Raw genomic sequence first — 26,120 nt, forward strand, 5'->3', positions numbered from 1 at the left:
GGTTGGGGTGTTGGTGTTGGCTTCGATGGGGAGGTAGACTATATCTCTGCGTGGTGTTTTGTGTTTTTGCCGTGTTGGTGGGGGGGTGTGTGTGTGGGGCCGCACGGCGCCGGCGGCGCGCGCCGCGCCCCCCCCCCCCCCCCCCCCCCCGGCTTTGACAACCCAGATGTTGATGTTTCTCTGGTGACTGACTAGGTATGGATGTAATGGTCAGATTGCTGGAAACCTGTCTGTTGGTCTTCTGAATTGTGTTATTTTCTCTGTGGTTTTTTTGTTTGCTTGTAACTTGTTTGTATTCTCTGAAGTTCAGGGTGCTGACTTTTCCCCCTGAACTAGGTCAATGATATATGATTGATTAAAGTAAGATTGTTAACCCTTTTTGAGTTGCTTTCCTTTAGAAAAGCAGATCAAAGAACCTGTGCTAGCAGCCATCCTGGGTATGCTACAGTGCTTGCTGCTACAATCACCTAGCCACCTTCCCCACACCCCCACATCACCTCACCTCTTTCCAGTCTCCTCATACCTTATTCCCTGACACATACCCTTTGACCCAATGACACTGGCCTGGCCTCCTCGACATTTCATGAATAAGACATTCTGTCAGTTGGTTCTGGCCTTCTCTCTGGCTGTCCCCAAGTCTGGAATGCTCTCTCCCCTGCTCTGACTACTGACCTCCCTGACTTTCTTCAAATACCAACTAAAGTTCTATCTTCTTAAAGAAGCCTTCCTCAATCCCTCTTAATTATTGTTCTACCCTCTGTTAATTATTTTCTAATTTATCCTGTATATATAGCTTGTTTGTACATATTTGTTTGCATGTTCTCTCCCCATTAGATTATAAATATGCTGAGGGCAGGGACTGTCTTTTGTCTCATTTTGTATCCCTAGCACTTAGGGTGGTGACCAGCACATAGTAGGTACCTAAAAATGCTTACTGATGAAAACAGACAGGTACCATCTCCCACCATCATCCACAGTCACAAAATTTTGTAAAATATCACTGAGTTAAGAAGCTTAGAGTTATTAGAGTTTCCTTATGGGGCAGCAGGAAGTGGGGAAGGGGGGAAGTGGGGAAGAGGCAGACACAGTCTACAAGTGGTAAGAAACTGCAGCTGAGAGTGCAGGAGAACAAGAAAATTAACAGGACAAGTCAACGGCTACAGTAATGTTAAGTGTTTGTGGTCTCCCCCTGCAGAATGTAACCTCCTTGAAACAGGGACTGTTCATTTTAATTTTTTATATCTTCAGCACCCAGCATAGTGCCTGGGACATAACAGGTGCTTAATTCAATGCTCATGGAATTGAAATGAAAAAAGAAAAATGTCCAGTACTTAAAATGGGTCAGGATTCACTTACGCGAAAATCTGATTACAGAGGAGCCTATTCTTCAAAAATTAGAATGACAGTATCATAGACATGGAGTTGGAAGGAACTTTAGAGGCTGCCTAGTCCAGCCCCTCTGTTTTATATTATCTTTATTTTCAGTCCCTTTGTTTTGCAGATCCAGGAACCAAGGCACAGAAAAATGACCTTGCCCAATTCTGGATAAATGAAGGATTACCATACTTTTAAAGTGGGCAAAAACATTTCTATTCCTTAAAAAGTATTACCCTGGGGTGGCCAGGTAGCACAGTGAGTAAGAGCACCAGCTCCCGTGTCAGAACGACCTGGAGATCGAATCCCGGACTCAGACACTTGGCACCCACCCAGAAACACCTGGCCGTGTAACCTTGAGCAAGTTACTTAACCCCAATTGCTTAGGAGCGGCCAGGTGGCTCAGCGAGTAAGAGCACCGGCTCCAGTGTTGGGATAGACCTGGAGATTGAATCCTGGGCTCAGACACTCAGTATCACACCCAGAAATAACTGGCCGTGTAACCTTGAGCAAGTTACTTAACCCCGATTGCTTAAAAAAAAAAAGTATTGCCCTTACAATCTACCATAAGAACTTTTTTTTTAACCAGATTTTTGGAAAAGTCTTAATAATCTGTCATAAGGAAGTGAAATCTTAGTTCTTCATGTTTCCTTGTGATTTCTCTTCCTCATATGAAATAGGGAAAAAAAGAGACCTTTTTCTCTCTGAAGTCACTGCTCTCTGGTCAGATACTGAGTTTTTTTTTGAAAGTATAGTATAAAGTTTGCCCAAAGTCTATCCTAACTAGAAAAGATAAATCTTGCCAAAATCATTAACATTGACTTGTTCAGCTTTTCTAAACAATTCAGTTAACATGGACACATCTCTAGAACTAAAGAATGCATGCAACTGCTACCAGAGAAGACACACTGGAATGTGGAATGACATGAATGTCTGAGTTGAAATGTTCCTTAGAATATTAGAGATGCTCATTTTCATTAGTCTGTTCTCCTCCACTAGATTCTAAGTTTCTAAAGCACAGAAGTCATTTTTACTGTAACATGAACTTCAAAAGTAGATCACTGCAGTACAGACATAGAGCTAAAAAGAAATTTAAAGGTCATAGTTCAACCTCCTCATTTTACAGATGAGGGAACAAAGGCTGAAGGAGGTTGCGGCTTGCCCAAGGTCATACAGCTAAGAAAGGTTCGAGGTAGAATTTGAACCCAGGACCCCCTGAATACAAGGCCAGGGCTTTTTCCGTAGCAGCAGCACACTGCCTCCCTGACTGAAATGATAGAGAACAAATAATTGAAAGATCTGCTGCTGCTTCTTCGTTAAGTTCCTCCTCTTCCCATCAAACACAAACAATACTGACTTTTAAATCAATCCCTCACAGACTAACTTTGCTTGGGTAAAACCAAGAAAGAGCCCATTAACTCCATAATAAAATAATTAACTCAAAATCAGTCCCTGGGAGCTTCTTGTAGGGAGAGCCAGTAACAAAGCCAGACGGAGGACAGGGATCACCTTCTTCACTCACTCATTTATTTGCTCAATAGAAACACTGGAACATAGGAATGTTCCCTATGAAAGGAACACTTTCTATGTCTGAATCCCCCTCTTCCTTCTCTAACTTAAAATGGTTACTAGGCACTTCAAGAATAGGTACTCCCTTCCTTCTCAATGTTTTCTAAATGCCATTTGAACTTAATTAATTCTTCTTTTCACAAAAGTGTGAGAGGAAGAAAAATCTACTCTCCACACTTTCTCAAAAATCACCAAGAAGCATTTGTGAGAAATTTCACGGCTGTTTCCAGAAATGTAACATATCCAAGCTCAATGGCAGTTGTAATTGCTCTCTCAAGTCTTCTTTTGAGAATCTGCCTAGTTATTTGGATAGATGAAATAAATACCTAAGTATAAAATGTAGCAAAGGATTAACACTTGGTGGAAATCTCTGAGTAGATGGTAGCTGCCAGGTTGTAATTTTTTTTTTTAAAGAAAAATCCAGGGGCAGCTAGGTGGCACAATGAATTGAGCACTGGCCCTGGAATCAGGGGAACCTGAGTTCAAATTTGGCCTCAGACACAACACTTACTAGCTGTGTGACCTAGGGCAAGTCACTTAACCCCAATTGCCTTGTCTTACCCCCCCTCCAAAAAGGAAAAAAAATCCAAGTCTTCAAACACTGAGATCAATTTGGAAAGATTTTTTTCCCCTGTGACTAGAACACTGACCAACTTTAGAGGCAACTTCTGAAAAGAAAAGTTGATAGAAAATGATTATCTGAGTTTGCTTTCCACATCCTCTTTACTTGTTCTCTAAAAGTCACTAATACTAAGAATAGGAGGTTCTTATATCTACTATGGAAATGTTTTGCATAGCTATATATGTACAATCTATATTGAATTGCTTATCTTCCCAGTAAGGGTGGGTGACGAGGGAGGAAGGGAAAGAATCTGGAATCTGGAAGTTTTAAAATCAAATATTAAAAAAAAAAATATATATATATATATATACACACATACATATATATACTATTATCAATATTATTTTACATGTAAATGGGAAATAAGTTAGACAGGCACTGAGGCATAGAGATCCACCATGCCCTACTGGAAAGTTGGAGGGGGTATGGGAGAAGATATGGGAGAGAGCAGATTGGAGGAGGGGATATCCAGTGGGATCACTATTTTGGGGGGATGGTAGGGGAAAAATGGGGAGAAAATCTGTAATTCAAAATCTTGCAGAAATGAACGATGTAAACTAGAAGTGAATAAAGCATTTGATAAATAAAAAATAAAAAAAAATCTATTCCTATGGAGCTGTAATCAACAATAAAGATTTACTAGGTTTCTCCTAAAAAAAAAAGAATAGGAGGTTCTTGCCAAAGTCCTGAGTATAGGCCTTCATATATCATTAGATTCAACTTAGCCCTTTTAATTCAATTCAATAAACATTTCTTAAGTTCTCTTAACGTGCAAAACATTACCGTTGGTCACTGTATGGGATACAAAGATGAATGAGAGATATTTCCTGCCCTCAAGAAGCTTAAAATTTTGTATACATAAATGACTATAATACACAAAAACTAGATGATTACATACAGAAAGTACAATGAACTTTTTATGAGAGATCCAAGAAAGGAAACATTCCAAGAAGGTGGGGACTGGGGGGAAGAGAGAGATCCAAGAGGGTTTTGTGGGGAAAGTAGCTTTTGAGCAATGACTTGAAAGATAGGTGATCTCTCATTTTGGTAACTAAACTCTTCCAAGGCTGAGTACAAAGATGTCGTTATACTAAGTGGACATTCTCTTTATTAATGTTAATTAGATCTATGAACTTGAAAAGCTAGTTAGTATCAATGAATTTTGGAGGATTAAGTAAAACTTTAGGAAAACTGTGTGCAGCAAAGGTTAGTTAGCTACCTAAACTCAGTTCTTCTGATTCTCGCAATGATTTGTCTTTGAAATCCTGATTCTTAGAAAAACAATGAATCAGAGTCTAGAGTATGGCATGGGGAACCTGAAGCCTTGAGGCCACATCTGGCTTTCTAGGTCTTTGGGTGTGGCCTTCTGACTGAATTCAAGTTTTACAGAACTAATCCTTTTATTAAGGGGATTTGTTCTGTGAAGTTTGAATTCAGTCAAAGGGCCGCACTGGAGGAACAAGACGGCCACATGTGGCCTAAAGGCTGCGGATTCCCTACCCCTGGTCTTTCCTGACAAGCAGTAGTCCTAAAGACCTGATCAACACTTTTGTAAGATGTTCATTAATTTCCTAGAGAGAAAGTATCCTTAACTGTTCGTGTCCAGTTACCTATGTAGAGAAGCTATATACTGGAGATGATTTGGTTTCAGTTTCTTCTGGGTTTTGTTTTTTTAATCTGATGGATGTATGCTGCCTCTACTTAGGAAAAAGAAACTTTTCTAAAAAAATGAAAAGCCTGAAGTTTTTTTTCTTACCTCAGTGTGAAATAAATGTGGACTGCTGACAGTTTGTATGGTGTTATAAAAAGTGAATTTGAGAAAATAATGATATCTACCAAACAATCATAAAAACACTACATCTATACAACAATCATGCTAGTGCTCATGCAAGACTGACAGTGGGCGAGATGGATATACTGATTCATCAAATGGGGAAGGGCAAAATGAAAAGGAATTTTCCCCTCCCACCAACATCTGAAAATAGCAGCCTTTGAAATTATACTGACTTCTGTCTGTGATTGGCAAAAGGGAGGGGAAATTATATGGGAGGATGGCAAAATAAGATCCCACATTTAATAAGCCAGAAGTGCCATTCCCACAGTCTCTGTTTACTGATGCTTCTTTTCTCACTCAAACAAAACCACCATGTTCAAGTTGTTTTCTTTGCACTTTAGGCAGATACACGGATTCTACACAACCCCAACCTGAAAAGAGCTAAGTCACTTGAGTCAAAACAATAAAAGTCTGGAATATCCTGGTAATTCTCTATAAAAGTAAAAGATTTTCAAACTATAATTTGACATTATTAAGCCTGTGTTGAGTGAATCACAGGCATTTCTTTTGTCCAGATCACTGCTTCAGAGCAGACCTGGAAGTCTCAGCTCCTTCATGAATCCTTCCCAGTCACTCTGATCTCTCCCTTTCCTGACTTTTTAAGGCATTTATTATCTATCCCATGCTTTTTCACATTTAATGACACCCTATCTTTGGATAAGAAATCAGGGATGAATCAGCAGTCTAATAGGCTAGCTACTTTTTATATGCCAGTCAAGCTCACTTACTTAGTAAGAATCAAAGACCTTTAGAGCTAGAAAGGACTTGGGAAATCACCTACAATAATCCTCTCCTTATCTGACAGATGAAAATACTCAGGCCCTTGGGGCAGCCAGGTAGCACAGCGAGTAAAAGCACCAGCTCCAGTGTCGGGATGACCTGGGGATCAAATCTGGGCTCAGACACTTAGCACCCACCCAGAAACACCTGGCCGTGTAACCTTGAGCAAGTTACTTAACCCCGATTGCTTTAAAAAAAAAAAAAAAGAAAATACTCAGGCCCAAGTAGGGTGACTGGTTTAAGGTCATACAATTAGCCAAAAAAATCTACAACAAACAAATCTACAACTCAAACCACTTAACCAATTTCTGTCTCGGTTTCTTCACCTGTAAAATGAGGGAGTTGGATTAAATGGCCTCTAACGTGTCTTGAGGCTCTATTAACTAGAATTGGAATCTCCTCTGGTAGGGCCAATGAGCCAGTTACAAGTCATTACTCATAACGTGACCTATGAGCTCCTGAGCCCAGAAAGCAAGGTCCTCAAAACTCTGGTTCTAACTTGCCTTTCTGGAGTTATTTCTCACTTCTTTCCTTCTCAACTCTGACAAACTAGACTGCTCGCCATTCCCCAAGCTTTTCTTTCCTACCTCTTTTCCTTTGTCCACTGTCCCCATTGCCTGGCATAGTCTCCTTACCAGCTCCTTCTGGTGAGGTCCCAGTTCAGCTCCTCTGTGGAGCTGTCCTTGATCTCTTGAAACCAGAAGTCCTCATCTTCTACTTGAATTTTTCATAGCCCTCAGTACTCTTCCTATGCCCTTTTATTTGTGATATAATTTTATCTCTATCTTTCTTATCCTATTAGATTATAAACCTCCTGAAGGAAGGCTGTGTCTTAAATAATCTCTGTATCCCAGCACCTAGCACAGTGAGCAAATAGCTAACCATTTTTTCTTCATCACTTATACAAAGACTCGAGGTGCAGTGGTATGGATACATCATATACTTCTCAAACCTTTAATGACTCCCCAGTTTCTAACCCTAAATTCAAAATTCATTTCTAACACTTAATTCACTTCTAACCCTGAGAGAAGAATGAAGACCAAATTCCTTTACCTGGCCTTCAAGATCTTCCATAAACTGACTCTAACAAACCTTTCTTATCTCTCTACATTCCAACGAAGATGGATTATTTATTGCTCTAAATTCTTCTATTTCTGCACCTAATGTTATATAATTCTCTACACCTGAAATACCCTCCTGATCATCTTTACCTATTGACATTTTCTTTATTTTTCAAGGTCCAGCTAAAATGCCATCACCTCCGTGAACCTTGATTCCCTATAACTAGAAGTGATTTCTCCATCTTCTCTCACAACTTTTTATATGCTCTCATGCAATGGTATTTTAATATGTGTTGTATTTCTGTATTCATATATTATTTCCCCCTACTAGACTGTAACATCTCCTTGAAATGATTTTTTATCTTTGCAAGACATGTCTTATCATCTCTGTGTCTATCCTATCCCTGTATGCTACACTGCACACAGAAATGTAATATTTGTTGAATGAATGTTGCACAAAAAGAAAACTAAACCACATGCAACAATATAATATGACGTCATATGCTTTTAAATGATCATAAATTACAATTTGGATATATTTTTAAAATCCACATTACAGATCTGAATCAAATTTCTTTACTTAAATGCATGAAAAGATAATCAGGACTTTGAAATTCTGAGCAGAATGTCAGAGAATGAAATCACTGTTACAGTAAAGCCCTGAAAACATATGACAAATTGATTCTTTTTCTCTAACACCTCAGGAAAGACTTAAAATGTGGCTTTAACTCTATATTCCAATCAGTTACAAAATCTTATTCATTCGAACATACTATTATATCATGAGTTGGTTCCCTCTCATTTTTCACTCATCTCTTTCTTATCACCCTCACCTGTAACACTGTAAATGCCTTATTTCTAACAATGGGCTCTATGCCTCTGGTTTCTCTTACCTGATCCAACTGTCTTGCAGCTGACAAATTAATCTCTAATCATGGCAACCCCTTGCTCAAAAACCTTCAGCTGCTTCCCACTGTCTACAGGATAAAATACAAATGCTACAGCCTTCAGCTAAGACCTGCCAGCATCTGGCTCCAATCTACCTTTCACTCTTCTTTCTCATTATTCCCCTTTACCTATTCCACGTCCAAACCAGCACCAACTTGTTCCCTACTCTTGTCCTGCCCCAACAGTTCTCACTTTCTCTATATCTTTACCTTCTGAAATCCTTTTCTTTCTTTAAGACTCAGCCTTTTTTCTAGGAAGCCTCCCTTGAACTCCCTGGCTTGAAATATTCTTTCCCTCCTCAACATTTTAAAAACAATTTGCTTTGTGGCAACCATATGTGCATCCAAGTGTTGCCCTTGATGGCAAAGACCATTTTGTTTTTCATTTTTGAATCCCTAGTACCTAGCCCACCTAGTATCTAAAACATAGTAGTTTGTGGAACTAAATTGATGAACTGAAACTAAAAAACAAAACAAAAAACCTAAAAAAAAAATAGATTAACTATACACAAATAGTTACTCCTATGATTCATTTCTAGAACTAAACCTCTGCAAAATAAGAGAAAGCCCCAAATTCTAGTTTCTTACCAGAAAATTCAAATACATCCTCCATAATAAGGGGCAGTTGCTGCCATTATCACTCTGAATTGCATTTTCAAACAAGGCTTTGATTCGATTTGATAAACCTGTTTCAGGAATTGTTGAATGGATTTCTCCAGCATCTACTCTATAAGAAAAAATAAAATAGAAAGACTTTTGAGACCTAAAGAGATAGATTATTTTGTCCTATTGCTTGGGAAGGAAGAGAAATTTGGTAACAATAAGCTCCAGTTACAATGAGAGTTAGTTTAAAAAAACAAAAACAAAAAAAACCAATTAGAGTTGGTTACAATTACAATTACCCTATGTAATTCAAAATACATACCTTATCTAAATTTCCTAACTTAATTTTTTTAATGCAATTAATTTCATTATCATCATCATCATTTTTTTTTTAAAGACTGTGTCTCCCTACCTTGCCTAGACTGGAAGTGCAGAAGCCACTCTTACCAGCATGGAAGCTTTGATTTGCCTTGTTTCCAACTTGGGCTAGTTTGCTTCTCCTTAGATAAGCTGGGTCCCCCACCACTCACCTGAGGGTTGGACTTAGTGTGGACACCCAATTGGTTTAGGCCCCTCCAGTCTAGAACTCTACAGTTTAAGTGATCCACCAGTCTCATTCTCCTCAGTAGTAGAGATTAAAGGCATATGCTACCATATGCCACCATGCCTGGACCATCAACTCTATGATCTTTCCAGTGTCTAGGGTTGCATATGGTAGATACTGTATAACTGTATGTGAAGTAGAAACATGGCTTTTAATCAAAAGGATACAATTATGTTTTATCTGAGACAGAGATCTAAAGTATAACTAAATTAACTGTCCCTTTTTAAAGTACAGAAAATATAAAGCCTACGGGAAGATTAAAATCTAATCCAATCCAAACATTTATTAAACAAGGTTTTGTGCTAGTTGAGGGCATGCATGAAGATGAAAAATGATAAAGTCCTTGTCCCCAAGGAGTTGAGAATCTAATGGCAGTGATGTGTTAATTGCACAAATGAGTATTAACTCAGAATCACAGAATCTGAGAATTGGAAGAAATCTCAGATTATAATCCAGTCCATACCTAAAAGGAGGGAATACCTCCCTTTACAACATCCTCAACAAATAATCATCTAGTACCTGCCTAACCATTTCTAGAAGTGGGGAATTTGCAACTCTCCAAAAACACCATTCTTCCTTTGGACAAAACTAATTTTTAAGAAAGATTTTCTTCATATTGAGCCCCAAACCTGCCTCTCAACAATTCCCACTGGTCGCGCCTAATTTTGTTCTCTGGGTCCAAGGAAACAAACCTGTCCTTTATTCTGCAGGACAGTCCTCCAAGGTACTTGGAAACAGTTGCCATGCAACTCCCCTACGCCTTACCCCCAAGTAAGATGTCTTTTCTCCATAGTAAACATCTCTAGTTAGTGCCTTTAAAAGAGCCTCATATGGCACAGTTTGTAGTTTTCTCACCTATTCAGATATGTATACTAGAGCTGGAAGGAAACCTAGACATCATCTAGTCCAACCCCCTCATTTTATATTTAAAAAAACTAAAGCCCAGAGTCAAAGTGACTTGTGCATTGTCACCCAAGGTAATACGGAGCTGAGCAGGAATTTGAACCAGGTGTCTCTAATCTGAAGACCAGATCTCTGTGCAGAATCTTAAACACATATCTCTGTGTATATCTTAAACACATCCAAAATAAGTCTCTCCTGGAGTCAGGAGGACCCAAGTTCAAATCCAGCCTCAGACACTTAATACAAAAACTAGCCTTGTGACCTTGGGCAAGTCACTTAACCCCAACTGCCCTACCTGCCCCCCTCCAAAAAGCAAAAAAAAAAAAAAAACAGAACAAAACAAAATAAGTCTCTACTACGCAAAGTGTGTTTCAGTACTAAATTTTCCAGGACTGTTGGAGTAAGGTAAAACAAAGTGAAAGACTTTGAAAGCAACCATTAATGCTTCAGCTCAAAATCACTGGTTAACCCTCGGCTTATAATAAAGAGTCAAGAATTAACCAACTGGATTTGGGTGACTTTAAGTTGAAATTGGCAGATGCCACTTACACAGCATTATCAGAATTCATCAAACTTTCTACGTTACCAAAAGGAGGCCCTGTATGTACTAGGAAAGACAGAAATCCAACTCCTTCTAATTAAGGATACTAGTGACATTGCATTATAAATATCTTGATATATTTTCAAATCTGTCATCCTGTAATACCCATGGTTCTTTGCAGACTACAGGGGTTATGCTATTATTATACAGATACCTCAGAACATCTTCCACCAGCCTTTTTCTCATTTTCTCAGCTTGGACTGCAAACAGCCGTGGCTCCAGAGATTTGGTAGACCTTATGATGATATCAAAGAATCTTCTTGTCTTGCTGGCATTATGGGATTTGTTTTGGATCTGTACATACGACCTCCAAAGAACCTGGTTGCTTGGATACAATTTTAAAGCCTCTGAAAGTGCTTCTCGCAGAGGATTCAAAGGGAACACACTCACTTTCATGTGATATCTGAGTAGATTCGTGTGCATCAGTGTGACAGCTTCAAGGGCATTGGTCAAATTTGGGATTCCAATATTTACACTTGGCCCTGTGCATTCTGATGAAATGGACTCTTTAAGTCTTTCAAACACCTGCTTATATATATGCATAGCAGCATTAACCCCTATGGTCAAATACTGGAAAAGCATAAAGCAGCCCACCATGCTAACTAGATGACCAGAACAATTAAAAGAAGATGGGTCGGGGGCTGAACTTTCATTCAAATGCTTCTCAAGTGTGTGCTCGTATGCTTTGCGGGCTTTCAAAATGTTCACAGCTAACACCTGCCCAGTATAAGGAATGTAGGGCCCATTCTCAGTCAGTTTAGTTAATATATGAATTGCTCTGGATGTGGCAGCCCCTTCCAAGTTCCCTGACAGTTCCAATTCTAGTGTAGCATAAAGCAGGCTTAAGTCATAGAGTCTAGAACCTAAGTCTTCTGGCCCCGCCATGCTAAGGGCAGTGTCAAAAACCTTTCTGGCATCTTCTACGTTGCCCAGTAACCACTCCAGATGGGCATATTCTTTCCAAAGGCAAAAATTGTTTCGGTTCTCAGGCTCCTTAAGGAGATTCTTGGCCAGTTTTTTACATTTTTTCCCTTGAGACTTCAGTCTCTTCTTGTTTTTAGTTTGCAGATACCAAGTGACCTACAGACAAAAAGAAAGAGGACTTAAAACACTGGAAACCTTTAAAATTAAATTCACTCTGTACTCTTAAATTAACTTCTTTATTCTTCCAATCTTGTACAGAAAACACAAGTCAATCTATGTTACACTCTTCTTATCATGCTATCATTGTGCTCCTGAGATCACAGATTATGAGGTGGAAGGGACCTGTCAGGTCATCTCCTCTAACTTTGGATAAGAGAAACAGCTGGTAATTGTCACTAATTCATCAGTAATATGGGTTTAATTCAGTAAAAAAACACTTATTCCACAGAAGTGAAAACATCATTAGAGTTTCTATTTAAAATTTTTAAACACACAGCAGTAGATCCCTGATCTGTTTAATACAAAGGCATTTAATATCCCAATTTTATGAAAGTTGTTATTTTAACAATACAATCTGAAGTGATTAATCTGATAATCAAATTGGAATTTGAAGCAAGAAGAGTCAATATTTAATGTGTCCAGCAGAGGGCAGAGTAGGTCAGCCACATAATTTTTAGTATCTGATGCCTGAATAAAAGGATTGGGAAATAAGCAACTTTATCCAAACTTAAATTTATCAGAATTCTTAAGGCCAACTGCTCCCTAATCACAGAAATCTTAAAATATAAACAACCAACACAGTATTCATTGCATTTCAGTATCTCATATTATCTACTCTCATTGTTCTCCCAGTGATGAAGTCACACATACAAAATGAAGGGAGAATAAAGATTTGTTCTGAAGGGCTAGTAAGGGGTGACTAGTGTGACAATGATAATAATATCATATTATTATTACTGTCACTACTGTGACACTTTAAAAGCACTATCTTACCAGATCCCAAGCATCCTATGAGGTAGGGAGGCATTATTAATTCTCACATTACTGGGGATAGGGAGAACGGGACAACTGAGACAGAAAATTGAAGTCATATGCCTGTAGTCGGATGGGGTAGGATTTAACACCACTGTCTCTTGACTTCAAATCCAGCCCTCTCATCACAATGTTACACCGTCATCCCAGAGAAAGCCCCAAAACTTCAACCAACATGAACAATGAAAGTTATCTAGAAATGAATAAAGTACAAGACAAATGTAGAAGGAACACAAATTGGGGTGGCTAGGTGGCACAGTGAGTGAAGTGCCGGCCCTGGAGTCGGGAGGACCCAGGTTCGGTTCCGGCCTCAGACACTTCACACCCACACAAAAAAACTAGCCATGTAACCTTGGGCAAGTTACTTAACCCCAATTAACCTCCAAAAGGCAAAAAAAAAAAAAAAAAAAAAAAAAAAGGAACACAAATTACCTTAGCAATTTCATACTGCAACCACGAGAGGCAGAAATGAGATTTTTCTTTCCCTGAAAATAGGGGCAATATAAGATGAAAGATGTTCTGTATGAACTCTTCGCCTTCTTTGCAGTGACCCATCCGCTGTCCCTGTCTGTTCATTGTATCCATGTGACCTACGCAATTAACCCCGGAAAATGAGAGGTTGAAAAAAGTCAATGGCTTTTCATCAGAAAGTCCATCATCAAAAATACCATTTTCATCCATGGCAAGATAGAGGCATGAAGTTGGAAGATTATAGCCTGAAGGAACTCCCAAGAATTGTAGAAATGAATCAATCAGTTGAAATTTTAGATCCAAGCTAGAAAGTTGTATAAGAGACTGCCCTAGATCATCAAATAACACCTAAAAAAAAAAAAAGGACACATTTATTAAGGTCACACAAATCTAAAACTTCATAGTTTAATGGAAAAAATCCCCACCAACTTCCCATTGTCTATTCACAGTTATTTTCATGAGGATACTCTGACAATTCAATATATGAAGTATAAAAAGAGACATAGACAAGTGTAAGATTTTGTCTATAAGATTCAAAGACCATAGGGTCAATATCTGAAGCTAGAGAAAGAGAGGAAAAATCTGCAAAACAATGTAATTAGCATTTTGAGAAGTAAATAAGTTTAAGCCAGGGTTTTTAAAAGCACTTACCTAGTATGTATAAAAGTGTAGTAATATTACTTGTGAAATCCAGCAAAATTGTTTCAGTAATTATTCAGATTGTAAAATACCGTGTTTCCCCGATAATAAGCCCTCCCCTTACTGTGTAAGATTCCTCTAAAATAAGCCCTCCCCCGAAAATAAGCCCTATTGAGATTGCTGCTGTAGTGAAGGTGATCCCCTGTGCTACATGCTACATTACGGTACCCTCTGTATGCACCGTTCCCCCCCCCGGGTGAAACGCACGCCACGCTCTGAGCTGCATCCAATCAGAGCTGCAGCAGTGAGCACGTCATCCTGTTCTTCCCCAGTGATTTGCTTATTGAATAAAGGTACATTTTTTTGTTCACATTTACCTGTTTATTAAAATTGCTGTCAATGTTCATTAAAATAAGCCCTCCCCTGAAAATAAGCCCTCTGGTGTTTTTCTGTCCAAAAAAATTAATAAGACAGTGTCTTATTATCGGGGAAACACGGGTAGATCACATTTCTATTTTATAGTTTCTAGGCAAAACTACTCTAGGAAATGAAAATTTGGCTAAAGAAAAATCAATAAACAAAACACAACAAAAGAAGATAAATTTACAGGCAACTGACCACGCTAACAATTTCAAGATCTTAGTAAGAAAATGCAGACTTAAAATTGATTTAACAAAACCATTTTCAAAATCTACAGCCCCAAGAGGCTACAAATTGTCTTATAAGCCATCTTGATTAAGTGGGTCAGGGTGGGGAGTTGGGAGTGGTGGTGAAATGATGAAATGGTGAAACAGGAATGAAGATATTCCTGGATTTTAACAACAAAAAAGCCAATATAAGTAAAAGCTTGGTCACTGAGAATCCAAATAACTATATATCAATTGAACTTTACCCCCATGTTTTTCTCTAGAAGAATGAGACAAAAAAAAAGCAAGGGTCTCTTAGAAAAAAGGAACTCCCAGGCTACATACAGATTTAAGCCCATTTCCCACACTCTCCATATCTAATTCCTATACAATAAGAACCAATGAATCCAAGGTCCTGCTGGATCCTCAAACATAAACTTACCCTCAATACAATCTGGTTAAAGCAGCAAAATGCTAATGTGCTTCAGAAAAATTATCCAAAAGGTTGTTTTTTTTTTAAATAAGGAAGACTTTTGACCAGAAGGCTTGAAATGGTGTCAAGCTAAGAGAGGAGAACAAGTAAGAAGTAGAAGTGGGCAGGCTTTGCTCATGTATTCTTTTCAAATACGTGGTTTTCCAATTCTTTGTTGTAACACACCAGCTTCCCTTCACCTTGGGCACTATTTGGTCTCAAGGATGGAGAGCCCTCAGTGAGCAGGACAACAGCAGAAACAGGTACAATAATGATCAGCTCACACAAATACAGCACATTCATAATGCAGATTCTTACTTAATAACAAACCCCTAAAGCAGGTGTTAATATCATCCCTGTTTTCTAGATAATAATAACTAGCACTTAAACTTAAAAGTGCTTTACGGTTTGCAAATTGATTTTTATGTGTCATCTTAATCGATTCTATGAGGTAGCTGCTATCATTATACCCATTTTGCAGATGAGGAAACTAAGGCTAAGAGACATTAACTGACTTCTCCAGGGTTACACCTACTAAGTGTCTGGAGCAGGCTCTGGGCTTCAGACGGACACCAAATCCAATCCTTTGACCACTGTGCCCTCTAGATGAGAAGCCTGAGGTTTAGTAACTTGGTCATAGATGGTGTGTAAGTGGTGGCGTGAAGACCTGAAACTGGGTCCTCAGATTTTAAGGTCAAAGCTCCCCTCACAAAACTGCTGCCCTTCCTTGCCAATGTACTGTACTGCCCAACAATGGTCTACAACCATGGTTGTTGCTTACATGATACAGTCACAGAAACTGTCCATGATGGTTTTAAAAATACAGCTGCAAAAATGGGCAATCTCTTAGCTCTGCTTTAGACTGATGTACCAAAAGCTAAATTATTCTGACTTTTTAGAATGATTAATACGACTAACTATACCAAAACAGTGAGATTCAAATGAGAAAATTTTCCATGCTGTACCTATACCTTGTCACACATGAGGCAATATAATTGCTGTCTTGTGAAACTGGGTCAATTCCAGGAACCAAAATAGAATTCCCTCCTTCATTACAATTCAAAACCTACACAGGTGGATATTTGCTTCACAAATAAAAGGTTAGGTGTCACTGTGGACCCATCCCTCCTTTGTCTATTTAACTCTTCTTTACTCCCTACTAAGTTTTCCATGCCTGTTTTAAAGCCACCCAACACACCCCTCAATCCCACCCCGACCCCTACCACCACCCACAGGGACACACAAATTTTAATGATAATGTTTTCTTTGTGATGGGACTGAATATACTCACTGCCTTCAGAACAGCCTTGGCCATATGAGATGGGGAGACAATGATGGGGGAAAAAGAAGCACCTCTTCCAGTCACTTCCTCCCCAGGGGTATAGTCACAGGGCCACTACTGACAAGGCAAAAAAGAGGGCCCTGGACACCTCCATGACTGACTCTCCCTGATCATCTCCAAATTCATTAATGAATACTTTATTGATAATCACTGATGTTTGTAAATCTTGTATACGTAAAACTTATCAATACTTCTTCAGTTTTTAAAAAAAATTCTTCTAATGAGAGGCAAAATTTAAAGTTCACCAGAAATTTCTGGAGATGGGTTCAATAATATTTCTGTGCAAACCTGGGAAAACTTACATAAACTGACGTAAAGTGAAGTGAGCAAAACCAGATCACTGTACACAGTAACAGCAATATATGTGCATGACTTAGCTCTTCTCAGCAATACAACCATCCAAGACAACTCCAAAGGACTCATAATGAAAAATGCTATCCATTGCCAGAGAAAGAGCTGATAAAGAGTCTGAATGCAGATCGAAGCATAGTACTTTTCAATTTCTGTATTTTTTTCATGTTTTTTTTTCCCTTTGGGTCTGTGTCTTCTTTCACAATATGACTAATATGATATGTTTTGCATGATTGAACATGTATAACCTATAACAAACCTACAGCATCAGAGAGGGTAAAAGAAAATTTAAACTCAAAATATTTTTCAAATGATTATTTTAAATTGTCTTTATTTGTTAACTGAGGAAAAAATAAAATTTTAAAACATTTTAAAACATTTCTGTCCTTCAGTGATTCATAACTTCATCTTTGTAGGTATGTTCTCTACCAATGCAGACAGCAGCTCCTTTGTAATTTATATCAAGAGCTGGTGTGGCTGAAAAATTCTTTATCTTGTGGCCAGAACTAAGCTAGACTGGTCCTCAGACATACATGCCATCACTAGAGCTTGCCTTCCACTAGAAAAGTCATCATGTACCCAGATGTGGCCCCCATCTTACAATGAGGCATCAGAGTAGGGAGTGTGACCTAATATTAGACTGATAGTAGTAATAATAAAAATAAAATGGCTAATTCCTTTAAGAAAGAACCCAGCAGACCGAAAACTGTGCCAGGGTTATTCTCTTTTGGTTTCTGGTAGCGTTGGCAGTGAAGAGGAATGATCAGAACAGCAGTTCTGACAGGAGGTTCAAGGGCCTGCTTATAACCTCTGTTCTCCTCTCCCCTGTCTTATCTTTAATTTCTACATGGAACACAAAAGACAACCTGGAAGACAAAACGCATCTTTCAAGAAGCAAATGTTTATCAAACTGAGTTACCCTCTGTTACCAATGGCCAGTGACACTTTACCCCAGATGCCCACAGTCCAAGTGAGATGGGCATTTATGAATCAGTGAATACAGGCTTTGTATCAATGAACTGGAAGAGGCTGGCTCCCTTGGGACCAAATCATCCCTCAGAAAGAGTCTGTAAATCAGCCAGGAGTCTTTTTCTTCTATAATTTTTTTTTAGCATTTATAATTTTCCTTTATTCAATAAGCTAAGATTGTTTCACAAACGAGAGAGACTGACAAAAAAATGTTAAGTAAAAGGATGTGAAAAAGTTGTAAAAAGAGTGAAGGACCAGATTCCCAAAAGCCAGAGCTATCTAAAAATGTAAGGGACTGCCTTGGGAGACAATGGATTTCCCCTCAGTGGAGGTCTTAGGTAAAGATGGGATGACTTCTTCTCTGATCTGCTGTACAAAGGAGCCTTATTCAGTCATTGGACTTGGTGGCTTCTGAGATCTTCCAGCTCTAGGATTCTGTAATTCACTTTTTCTATGATACCTTCAAATCTCCTTTTATCAGTACATCTAGGTGGGAAGTGGAGGAGGGATAGGTAAGACAATACGTATAAGAATGATAGCTGCGGGGTGGCCAGGTAGCACAGCAAGTAAGAGCACCGGCTCCAGTGTTGAGAAGACCTGGAGATCGAATCCCGGGCTCAGACACTTAGCACCCACCCAGAAACACCTGGCCGTGTAACCTTGAGCAAGTTACTTAACCCCAATTGCTTAGGGGCGGCCAGGTGGCTCAGCAAGTAAGAGTACCAGCTCCAGTGTCGGGATGACCTGTATCAAATCCGGGCTCAGATACTCAGCACCACACCCAGAAATAATAACTGGCCGTGTAACCTTGAGCAAGTTACTTAACCCCAATTGCTTTAAAAAAAAAAAAAAGAACGAATAGCTGCCTATCAAGAATGGTGCACCCATTCTTTAGGCAAGGATTGGCCCAGATGACATCTACCTTCCCTTCCAATTCTGAGAATCTATTACATAAGAATATTATATTATCTTCCCTCCCTTTGGAGGGAAGAACTTGGTTCTTATAATGTTCTGCCATCATTTACTAAGCAGGTTGTAGGTTATATTGTATGTTCACAAAGACTAATCAAATTATTTCATATATTTAATGATAGCTGTGGGATAAGAAATAATTATTTCCTAGCTAAAATAGTATCATAGATTTTTCCAGTTTTCTTGAACCGAAAATCTTGAAAACTGGCCTGAGTGAAGATCTTTTAGTACTCTGTTGGAGTACTCTCCTTTCCTTCAGCCTGTACAAGCATGTTCATAGAACAGAACTGGCTTGTCAAGGGCCCCCTCTTATCTTCATCCAAAAGGGTTTCAACCACTAAAACACCACAGCCTATGTGGAAACTGATCCGAGGTTCCTCTAGGAATGGAAAATGCTTCCTTGCCACATGTGCCACCTCTTCCTTTTCAAATATTGTCACTTGGCATTCAGGATATGTGGTGATACACTCCTTGGCTAGGGCACCTGAACAACAAGCCTAGCTGTCTCCCTGGGTGCGTCCTCACCTCCCTCTAGCTCTAACTGCTCTCTTTTTCTTCCACAAATAAAAATGGATGGAAACCAGAAATCAGGGAAAACAAATCCTGTACCACCTTTGGTGAAGGCATTTACCTGTCTCTCTGGGTCATCACAATCCTCATCAGTTTGTTTTTTTGCTTTCTCAGGGCGCCAGGGCAGCCAGTGCCTTTGTTCACGGGAATGCTCAATACTGAGCCAAATTTGGCATTTGGGAAGAGTCTTATTCTTTATTTCTTGGTCATCTTCCTCTGGTTCATCTTCATCCTCATCTAGCCAGAAATAAAACATACAGAATTACCAATCATAGATGAATACCAACAAAAAGCCCAACATTAACCTGTGGTGCTGTATGTTATATACATACATATGCATATGTGTATACATATATATCACATGGTATGTACACACATGTGAATAATTTCTCATTTTGATACCTTATGGAGAACAAGAAGATCCAGTGATTGTAATTAGATAATCTTTAACATAATCAGAATTAGAGCTACAAAGATACTAGATAACTTCAACTTTTAGTATTGACTTGGATTTTTTTGAAGCAATCAGAATTCCTGGCCAGTGACAATACCAACTGTGACCTTAGAAATGATACTGAGCTCTACTTAATAGAATTTGCTGAAAACCAGGCAATTAATACAAAACCTACTATAATTCACTTTGTTTCCCAAATTATAATATAGGGAATGAAGTTCTACAAATAAGACATTCCTTTGAACCAGTCTACAGGACTGTCAGCCCAGAGGCAACTGGACCTGAGACCTAGTTTCTTAATTGAGACATGAATTTATTATTAGCTAAAGAACTTAAATAAGTGACATTAGGTTGAAAAACTCCACTCAATAGAAGAACAAAGGCAAGGACTTTATTTAAAGGCACCATTGATGTTTTTCATTAGACAAAATCAGATTTTAAAACTGTTAAGATCCAAAAGAAAAAGACAGGAGACAGAGAAAGAAGGCAAAGAAGAAGAAACAATGCCAGAGTATGTGACAAAAAGTTTGTCTAGTGAATGTAACCCCCTCCTCAGGAGGCGCAACAATGCTTGGAAGAAATGACTACTTTCTAGTTTCCCAGAAACAAAGGCATTTTCAAGGTGAAACTTGTCTTCAGATACTGCTGAATTTCCAAACCAAAACTGCTAGTTGTTACCAACCGAGCAAAGAGGGCTGACAGAAGCTTCTCATCGGCGATGGCGGTAAGAAGCATGTATTGTCAGTGGTGTGATTGGTAGCACGCTTCTTTTTCTTTCTCTGATTCAATCTAAAACCAGTATTTCTGCAACTGCAATAATCTTTCTGAAAAGACTAACTTTGTGTGTGACTACTTGTGACCAAATATGTTTGGGTAGTTTTCACAAGAAATGTGGTCAACTTGGTCATTTTGAAAAACGTTTTCTAGCTATTACTGTGAAGATGGATGTTTTACAGTTTTTTCTTCCTTAGAACTGTTGGACAGATATAGATAGGTGACAGGATTTCAAAAGAAGCTAGATAGCTACTTAAAAAAAAAAGACTAAAAAATGCTGAATAGTCTTGATTCATTCATTCAGAGAAACTGAGTGCTTAGATAAGTGGAAGTATCTTATTTCATTTTTTCACTCTACATGGAATTAGATGGATTAGGTTTTTATATTTAAATATGTTCGCTAATTCTAGTTTTGTTGATACAAAGTTTTATGTGTCTAAATGACACGCTGAAGAGTATATCCCTGAGAGTAGAAGAACCTGGTCTTTGTTTCTTCTTTCCTTCCTTTTGCTTTTTTTAAAAAATACTCTAAGAATGCCTAAAATACTGTGTCCTACATTACCCCAAAGACACACCACTGTTCACAAAGGCAAAGTTCTATGAAGAACTATGTGACCTCTTTAGGACATATTCTAAACCCACAACTCCTTGTCTGAGGCAGAAACATCACCGTCCTCCCTGAATTTATTAGTACTTTCCAGTGGAAATAAGAATGATTCAGTGAATCAGGTTTCAAATTCTTGCCTTGTAACTTATTAGCTGTGTGATCTTAGGCAAGTTTCTTAAACTGTCTTGGCTTCAGTTTTCTCATCTGCAAAATAAAAAATTTGCATTAGATGGCCTCTGATGTCCCTTTCCAAATCTAAACCTATTGCTCTATGAGCTTTCCTCAATTCTTATCGAAAGTCTGTGTATAATATGGCTGGCCATCTTTTAAGTAACTACTACATTATCATTTAAGTTATTTTACAACTTCAAAAGCACTTTCTTCACTTCACTTGTGAGGCAGGTTGTACGGCTATTATTATCTCCACTTTGCAGATGAGGAAAGTGAGATCAATGAAGGTAAATGTGACTAGTCCAAGGTCACCTAGTGGCAGAAGAGTCACTTTTCTTCTAATAGGAAAGATCCATGTCTTCTAATGCTAACAATGTTTTTTCATTCCATCATGCTATCTATTCCAAAATACCTTAATGCAAGAGTGTAAATAATCCTGGGGTCATCCAGAATGAGTGTTACATAAATGCTAGTTAGTAATTATTTTTATAATACTCCTTAAAAAGGCAAATATTTTTAAATAATCTGTCAGCCTGTGAGCTGCAAAGGGATCAAAAAAGAATGACTTGAATGCACACTAAAAATAGAAGGAAAAAAGCTAAGGAATAAGATTATAACTTTTGCAGGAGCAATCTATAAAAAAGAAAAATTAAAGTAACTACATTTGGAAAGAAACCAAAACCCTCAAGTGTGTAACTTACTCAAAGAAAGTACAGCCGATGACTTTATAGCTTATAACTTAGGAAGGAATGAAAAAAGACAGAGCCACATTCCCTTATGACAAACAGTTTTAATGGTGTTTTGACATTCAGATATTTGTGGAGTGTTCCTGTCTACCAATAAACAAAAGCCTATAGAGGTAAACAAAGAATAATGCAAAAATTCCAAGGCTGAAAAAATGTAAGAGCATTTCAATAACTTACCAGGCTTAACAACGACCCAGCCACCCCTTTCTTGCTGGTGCATCCAGGCTCGCCAGCCTCTTGCTCCCTTTTCTCCAACCCGAGGTTCTCCACTATCCCAAAAGGGCTCAAAGAATTCCACCTGTAAGGATGAAGATGAAGAAAAATGACTAAAATATAGAAATGAATAGTCACCGTGCAAAGCAAATGCAGAAAGACAGAGCTGCTGGCTAGGTTCTACAAACCCTGGGCCAGGATGAACTTCCTATTTTGAAATGGGAATAAAAATATTCATCTCCCAGAGGATATTTATCACATGGAACATAACAGCAGCAGCACCGGACTTAAAATTAGAAAACCAGAAGCAAATAACTTAAATTCAAGGAAAGGAAGGAGGAAGATGATGATGATGATGATGATGATGGTGACACTAATGACGGTACTACCTAGTTCAAAAAGGTTGTTGCAAAGAAAGCACTTGGAAAGAATTATTAATGTGGTAGAAGAAGCACTAGGCTTGGTATCAGGAAACATGAAACCGAATCCTGGCTCTAACATTTAATAGCTATGTGACTATGCACAAGTCACTCTACCGCTCCAGGCTTCAGTTTTGCGATATGTAAAATAGGAATGACACGTACACCATTTATATCGCACAGGATGGTTTTGGGAAACTACTTTGTAAGTCGTAAAGCACTACAGAAATGTGAATGATCATTACATAGCCAAAAAAGAAAAAGCTTTCTAAAAACCTGGCTCTGTATCTTATGAAATCTTGGTACTGGAAGTACAGACGACCCAAAAGACCCAAAGGAGATGCATGACGGGAGTAAATGAGCTGTAGGATATTAGTGACAATTAATGTGTGGCATAAAAGATATCATTCAGGAACTACAGCATCAGACAATGAGGTGAACTGGTCATGCAGCAAGGACAAAAGAAAGAGAGCCTGGGTTCTAGCCTGCTACTCACACAATGTTGTTTTTTAAAAGACCCAGAGGAAGAAGTCATCCAATGTGTTAGGCTGATATAGCTTTGATGGAGAAGCTGTTACAGGGAATCAACAAAAAGACTCCCCCAGGATAAGCAGGCATGGATAGGCTAGCGATCTCCATACCAGAATAACCACAATGATGAGACTGGATATCTACTAAAATATTCATAATCATGAATAACAATATTAACAGGATTTTGTGCTCTTTAATTAATAATAATAGAGATATGATATGAATAAGCAGGGCTGTGAGCTGTGTACAACACAAGAATTGAGAGAAAAGATCATACAACACAAATCTTGAATAATCCTGTATATTTTCAAAACAGCACGGTCACATTATGGACAGGCCAAGATAAATGGGTCAATGCTAGTATCACACTCTGAAATGTATTCCACCTCTGCTAAGAAAGGAGCTATGAGGATCATCTGCCCCTGAAATTAGATTTTATTACTGCACTCTATATCCTTATAATAATAGAGGAAGGTGCTGTCCAGAGGAGGAAGAAAAAGCAAAATAAATACAAAAAATAACGTGACATGAGGCAACAATTCCTCTAGTAACACATCTTCAGACTCCTCATTGAACAAAAACTATATGCTGAGAGCTGCAATGCCTAAGTGGCCTAAAATCAGTGTGATTCTTGGCATCCTCTGCCCTCTTTTCCTCCATTTGGCTACCACTGCTATAGAAGCAGAAGAGGGTCACAGAGGACTAAGGGCCATTTTGTATTTTTGTCCATTTCACGGGTTACTATGGCTCCCAAAATTTATTCCCTGACAGCCAACCTTCTGGTAATGGGGCTTTTCATACTTGGCTAAACTTATTCTGAGAAAACAGAATCAAAGTCTCCTACCAGGCCTCTAGTCAAAGACTTTCTAATCCAGAGGAACCGAACAAAGTTTGAATTTCATTGGTATAACTTTTGGGAACTCTAGGTCACCATGACACCATGAGGAGGCATCTGAGTAGGATTTTTGCTGAGGTTACCCCATGCTGGATTTAACACGATATTAAAGACAGTGAAGGATTGCTTTTCAAGTACTCTCAAAGAAGAAGACCGCAAAAGAATGTAAAAGATCATGAGCAGTGCCTTTATTTAAAAAAAAGAAAAAAAAATCAGAACTATTGACCTATATATCTGCTGTCTCATTTCTATAAAATCTTCTCGACAAAATAGCACTGAAGAAAACATGGAAAAAGGCAGGCTTTCAACATTCTCTATAGCAGACCTCATCTTTGTGCTCCCATAACTAAAATCTCGAATGAGATATGAGCTCAGTGATTTGGAAGTTTTTTTCCACTAGTAGCTAGCATCTCTACAATACTTAAAAGTTTGCAAAGTGCTTTACATATGTTCTCTCATTCAATCCTCATAACAACCCTGTGAAGTAGGTGTTATTATTATCTCCATTTTACAGATGAGGAAACCAAGGAAGAGAGAAGTTAACTGACTTTCCAGGATTCAAATTCAGGTCTTCCTGACTCCTAGTCCAGCATTTTATTTACTATACCACCTAGCTACTCATCCATGCCTACCAATCCTACCTTCAATGACCTCACTGCAAGCAGTTCACTCAACATGGTGGAAGACTCCTTTGCTTTTTCCTGACATTATTCAAGTACTAGTGGAGCCATCTGGCTGTCTATCTGTCATCCCTTGTCCTTGCTATGACCAGCCCATCTTCCCTTCCTATCATACCGTATCATTCCTTGATGCTCTTCAATGAAGTCTCTCACTGGGTATTTGTGGCTGCCTGATCACATCCATTATGTCCCTCTCTACTGCCTGTCATGTGATACTGATGCTTACTCCTTCAGAGTAATAATACATCACTGTATTCCATGGATCACTTCCTTACACGAACACTGGTAGAATGCTGGTATTAAAAGGATGGGCCTTTGCTTAAGTGTGGGATCATTACAGGAGCTTTGTAATTTACTGATGGCCTAGTTCTGTTTAACTCTGGACTAAATTCGCTGTCCCTCTGTACTGTCTGGGTCCATCCAGATTCAAGTTCCTACCACTCTTTATGCACATGGTCTTTCCCCAGTGAATGCTCAGGCCAAACTCCATTTGAGTGACTACAGGTCTCTTCCAGGAGATTCTATAGTGTATGAAGATCGATGCAACTAAGCACAATGCTACCTGCAAACAAAAGTGTACGGAGGACCACACCATCCATATGGAATTTCTCTTCAACTTCAGAGCAAGGTTGCATCTCCTCTATCACACTTTAGCAAGCATCTACTTCCCTGGCTGGTGTCTGGTGTCTATTATCAGAGGGTGACTAAACAGTTAACTATTTTTATATCTTTCGAGGACTTTAAAGTATTATGATGCGTGGTGGGATTCTGTTAATTGCCTTGCTCTATTGAATTATTTTTCTTAAAAAATCAACAAACAGGGGTGGCTAGGTGGCGCAGTGAACAAAGTGCCGGCCCCGGAGTTAGGAGGACCCGAGTTCGGTTCCGGCCTGAGACACTTAACACCCACACAAAAAAACTAGCCATGTAACCTTGGGCAAGTTACTTAACCCCAATTGCCCCCCAAAAGGCAAAAAAAAAAATCAACAAACAATAAGTATAATGGAACCATATAATCTCTATTTCTGTCAATTGTGAAATGGTAAAACTATGGTTAACTATCATTTGTAAAAGTCTGCTTGTTCCCTTTATCAAGAATGTCCACACAAATGAGTGACTCACATAAAGATTTGTGTATATATAGGAGAAAAGGAATATAGATTACTACTTATTGATGTTCTTTCAGTAATCATTTTTTGGCACTTTTAAGGTTTGAGATTTTTTTTTTTCCCTACACCTTTGGTATCTTCTCTTTCAGACACCTTTTTCCTTTTTTCTTTTTTTTTAAATATTGATTCCTTCCTTAACCTCACACCTACATCTTCTCCAGCTCAGATCTCTATTATATGCATTTGGTTCAACCA

General features: G+C 38.6%; 1 protein-coding gene across 2 annotated transcripts in view; it reads right to left on the bottom strand.

Moving 5' to 3' along the window:
* The window catches only part of NRDE2 (NRDE-2, necessary for RNA interference, domain containing), a 68,239-nt gene that overhangs the window by 1,932 nt on the left and 40,187 nt on the right, over positions 1 to 26,120 (bottom strand). For both annotated transcript variants that reach the window (XM_069085984.1, XM_069085985.1), the window contains exons 8-12: positions 22,196 to 22,316; positions 19,328 to 19,503; positions 13,287 to 13,673; positions 11,053 to 11,978; positions 8,776 to 8,914 (exon numbers count right to left, since the gene is read on the bottom strand). In XM_069085984.1, coding sequence (XP_068942085.1) covers positions 8,776 to 8,914; positions 11,053 to 11,978; positions 13,287 to 13,673; positions 19,328 to 19,503; positions 22,196 to 22,316 — 1,749 coding nt within the window. The remainder of the gene's footprint in view (positions 1 to 8,775; positions 8,915 to 11,052; positions 11,979 to 13,286; positions 13,674 to 19,327; positions 19,504 to 22,195; positions 22,317 to 26,120) is intronic.

The sequence above is a fragment of the Petaurus breviceps genome, unplaced genomic scaffold (assembly GCF_028583685.1).
Source record: "Petaurus breviceps papuanus isolate PSGF00001 unplaced genomic scaffold, PetGlider_PUasm1.0 177, whole genome shotgun sequence".
Taxonomy (NCBI): domain Eukaryota; kingdom Metazoa; phylum Chordata; class Mammalia; order Diprotodontia; family Petauridae; genus Petaurus; species Petaurus breviceps.